The 4,165-nt window shown below is 36.6% G+C and overlaps 1 protein-coding gene across 2 annotated transcripts in view; it reads left to right on the top strand.

Annotated features, from left to right (window-relative positions):
- The first annotated feature begins 3,783 nt into the window (after nucleotides 1–3,783).
- The window catches only part of LOC104074527 (oxidation resistance protein 1-like), a 22,671-nt gene continuing 22,289 nt past the window's right edge, over nucleotides 3,784–4,165 (top strand). Inside the window, exon 1 of one of the 2 annotated variants that reach the window (XM_009574674.1) lies at nucleotides 3,784–3,966. In XM_009574674.1, coding sequence (XP_009572969.1) covers nucleotides 3,901–3,966 — 66 coding nt within the window. In that variant the 5' untranslated portion in view covers nucleotides 3,784–3,900. The remainder of the gene's footprint in view (nucleotides 3,967–4,165) is intronic. The other variant, XM_009574675.1, reaches the window with a different exon arrangement.

The following is a 4,165-nucleotide window of genomic DNA, read 5'->3' as shown; positions in this document are numbered from 1 at the left end:
TCCTTAGTCATCTGAAAGGCTTTTTGTACCAAATAGAACTTGTCTGCCTCTTATTAAAGATTAACCAGACCCTAATTCAGCTGACTTTTGTATGTCTTATATCATCAAAATATGAAACTGCCTTTCTTTCATCTAGTGGGATTCCTTCCAAAGATGACAATTTAGGTGGCCTGAGCATCTAAATTAGGTGTCTTCCATATTTTTAAGTTCTTGGCAACTTACTTCGTAAAACTATAATGCAAGGAGTAAACATACAGGATGTACGTCTCCTATCAGAGCTGTAAAATGCTATTCTAAATTTTAAAATGTTGTAAAACTATAAAAGTTTATAATTCTAGAGTTGTTTTCTGTCATATTATACTAATGTTTATTGAAACTACACTATTTTAAACATCACTTGAGGCAGCTTTCAGTTTTTTCTTTTGGGCTCTTTGGTGATGGGAATTTTTATTATAATCTTTGAAACATGCCCGTTAGATGTAATTAAATAGCAATCTTGTCTCTTTAAAAATATGTTCTAACAAGTAGATAGGCTACTATTAGTGAAACTAATGTCATTGCTTATTGATTTTTTTGTTGTTCCCAGGCAAACCAATACAACAGCATAAAAACAAGCTTTCTTCTCGTCAGTCAAAAACGCAAATGACTTATGAATTGCACTGAGGCACTCAAGTTACATAATCTGGTTCCTTTGATTTGTATGTTTTTCTCAATTTTCAGGGCTGTTTCTGAAATTCGTGTATTAAATTCTGAGAACAATCTTATTTTATAAATATGCCTCATATAATCTTCTCAGGAGATGCTTGGGGATGCTTATCTTCAGTGCACCACATTTGTGGCTTTTCATCACAAAACTTGGTCAGCTACACAGCTGCTACATGTGTAATCAACAGCAAGTTCTGAATATTTCTCTGAGCTAACCTCCCTCCCTTAAGAGGGAAGGAGCAGGGGAAATACATTACTTTTTACTAATGTAGTATCGATCAAAAAGTGTGCATATTAAATATAGGGATTGTAGAATTCAACATCAACAACTTTTGTATCGCTGTGGTATGAGGATGTTGTGTTAGCTACTAAGTGAAACAGAATAATGCCATCTCATCAAACTGCAAAGATGTTCTTTCCCACTCAGCATCCAGTCTTCCTACACAAGTTTATAGAGAGGTATTGTACTTACTATCCTGTTTCTAGGTTATGAGATCTTGTCAGCTGATAACTTTAAATCTGGTGTGGCAAAAGGTGTAAACTAGATAATTGATGTAGAGTGAAAATAGGACAGTTCATAAGTTGTACCTTGTATTTGTTGGCACTCTCCTTTTTCTCTGCTGCTACTTTTTAATATTTTTTAAGACAGATCAGTTTATTAGAAAAAACAACATAGTTAATAACAGTTACTGAAAGGACTATGCACTTCTGCCTTGAACATTGATGGGGGGGGAGGGGGTTAGCTTGGTTACAAACTTACAATGACAGTAACAAGATTATCATTCAGTGCAGTTAGATACATTTTGTTTTGCTTTGTTGTCTGGGTGGCAAATAGGTGGATGCTCTTAAGTGTGTGCTGCTGTTCTGCACGTATGTTGGGTCTGAGCCCATACTCCTCTCTAGAATCTTTTTAATTAAGAACTTTTATGGCAAGGCGTATATTAACTAGCAGCAAGAAATAAGGTTCTGATTCAAATTGACAGATCAGTAATATAACCCACAAATGCACAAAAGAATAAAAGGGCATTTTATTTTATTTGATTAGGGAATGCTCCTGGGGTCAAGCTTCTTGTGTGGGCTTCTTTCTCTAACTAATAGAAATGTATCTTCCACCAATTTGGGAAAAAGACTGTTAAAGGGCTGGGGTGGAGGTCAGTCACAAGAGAGAGCTTTTGCCACTTTCAGGACTGCACGGTTTCATGACGGTGCTCAGGCTTTCCTGACCGGCTTTCCACCCGCCCTCCCCTCCTGCATACGCTCCTAGCTGCGGGGCAGCTACCAGCTGCTGGAAGACTGAACATCAAAACAGACTGGCAGGAGGTCTCATAGAGTTAATAGTACATTTATTCCCGCTAAACTTTGCAACTATAATTACGTGAAAAAGTGAGTTGTCATATCTAACAAAGAAGTTTATTGCTCTTTTCTTTTGAGCAAGTTTTTAAAATTTGTTTGAGAAGCTCTGGGAGGAGCCAGTTGTATTTAGAGAGAAGCTAAAAACATCCAAGTAAGTTGTTTGAATTGTTTAAGATTAAATGTTCTAGAACAAAAAATTGTGTGATGGCCCAGATTCTTTTATTCCTCCCCCAGTTTTGGAGAAACAGTGTGTTGGCTAGTGTTTTTTCTGGGGCAGGGGGGGAAGACTGCTAAAATAGGCTGTGGGGGAGTTAGTTGTGTGGCTAGCTTTTGCTTTTTGGCTTAGAAGTCGCATGCCTGTGAAACAGTTTTTCTGCATACTCGCCATTCTTTTAAGATTTGCCAGATTTTGGGGGTGCGGGGGGGGGAAGGTTGTAGCTCATACTTTTTTTTTATATTGATTGTAATTTTCTCATTTGAAACAGTTTTAAGGCTCTTCAGTTTTTGTTCCTGTTTTACCTCAGTATTAGCTTGCTTATTATTTTAAAAAAAAAAAAAATCAAATAAACAGGCATATGGTTTATTGTTTAAATCTTACACCATTTGACTGTGTATCTAGTGTATTATTGTATATTTGAGTTTCCTAAATCCCAGCTTTCAATGTCCCAGTGATAAAAATGTTCTTATTTGCCACCTTAATAATTCTCGTAAGTTGGAACAAGTTGATTTTTAGCGTTACCAGCTCCTGAGGAAGCTTTTACTGAAAAGAAAAACATTTTACCCATCAGAATTACATTGAGTTAGATACTAATGCAAGGTGAGGCGTTCCAGTGCACAGTCTGCCATATACTTAAGTACAAGTTCTGGTACGGGTTTTCTGTGCTTGGGCATCTTGGCTTTTAGATCGCAGTGTAACAGCACGAGTGAGCGGTGTTTTAATGTTATTGTGATGCTGCCTGCTGCTGCCCAGGCCTGTTTAATACTTTTACCCAGGACTGAGAGCACTGGGTGTTTTTAGAGGAAGGAGAGGAGAAAAAAAAGCCTCCAAGTACTACTACAAGGAAATTCTCAAAGGGTTGCTGTGCGTATTACTTTTGCACATGCCTGTTTAAATAAACATCCTTGGCAGGGCGGGAAATTAAATCATGATTCCAAAAATACTTTATTGCTGTGACTAGCATTTAACCCACACAGCAAGTTTAGCTTATAGACAAAAGGATTCATTTTCTTCTTGTAGCTTACAAAACTGAAAATGCTGCAAGGCTAACAGTTCCTGAATGCTTTAAAACCTTTTTAAAAAGAGTATTTTTAAAAAAGCTTTACTGACCACTTTTTTAACTGATTCTGGACTCTAAGAAATAACTGACAGGGTTTATATACAGTTGTCAACGTAAGTAAGACAAACTATTATTTTAAGTGCAAATTTGTTACCATTAGAACTTGTTTATGAACAATTATAGTGTAACAGAATATTGCAAGCAGTTCTTGGGGTTGTTTCTGTATTCTTCAGTATTGTATAAGAAAAATTAAGTTGTTCTGTATCTTTAAATATTTTAGCCTTTTTAACAAACTAGTGCTCTGCAACCACACTTGAATACAGGAAACCTTTCTTCTTCTGTACCGTCATCATTTGCGATACATCCCCCTACTGTACACTCGTTCATTTGTTCCCTGCCATGTCAGTCAAATGTGTGCATCTAGCAAACTATCCTGTCACCGTCGTGGGGTTCTGCCTGTGCCTGGAACTGACAGCAGGTACAGAGAATGCTTTCAAACAGCCTTGAATGATTTTTTTTTTTTTTTAAATTTCTTTTTTAGTTTTATTTTATTTTTAGAAGGGAAATGTCTCGTCTCTGGTATGGGAAGAAGGGAAGAAAGCACCAGCCAGTTAATCGTAAATACGCTCTGGTAATTTTCAGTGTAGTATGTTCATTTCTGTTATTGCATTCTTGTAATGTGGTGCAGAGACAGTTTCTGAAAGTTTAAATTTTGAATGTGTAAACAGGATGCTAAGTCATAAATTTTCATTACTTTTAGGTGCATAACCTAATTGTTGGTATTCCATTGGTATTAGATAAGAGAAACTACTTTGAGCATTAAGGGGTTC

This window comes from Fulmarus glacialis, unplaced genomic scaffold (genome assembly GCF_000690835.1).
Source record: "Fulmarus glacialis isolate BGI_N327 unplaced genomic scaffold, ASM69083v1 scaffold8903, whole genome shotgun sequence".
NCBI lineage: Eukaryota > Metazoa > Chordata > Aves > Procellariiformes > Procellariidae > Fulmarus > Fulmarus glacialis.
Note: the sequence above shows the minus strand (reverse complement) of the source record. Positions and strands in the feature narration are given on the sequence as shown.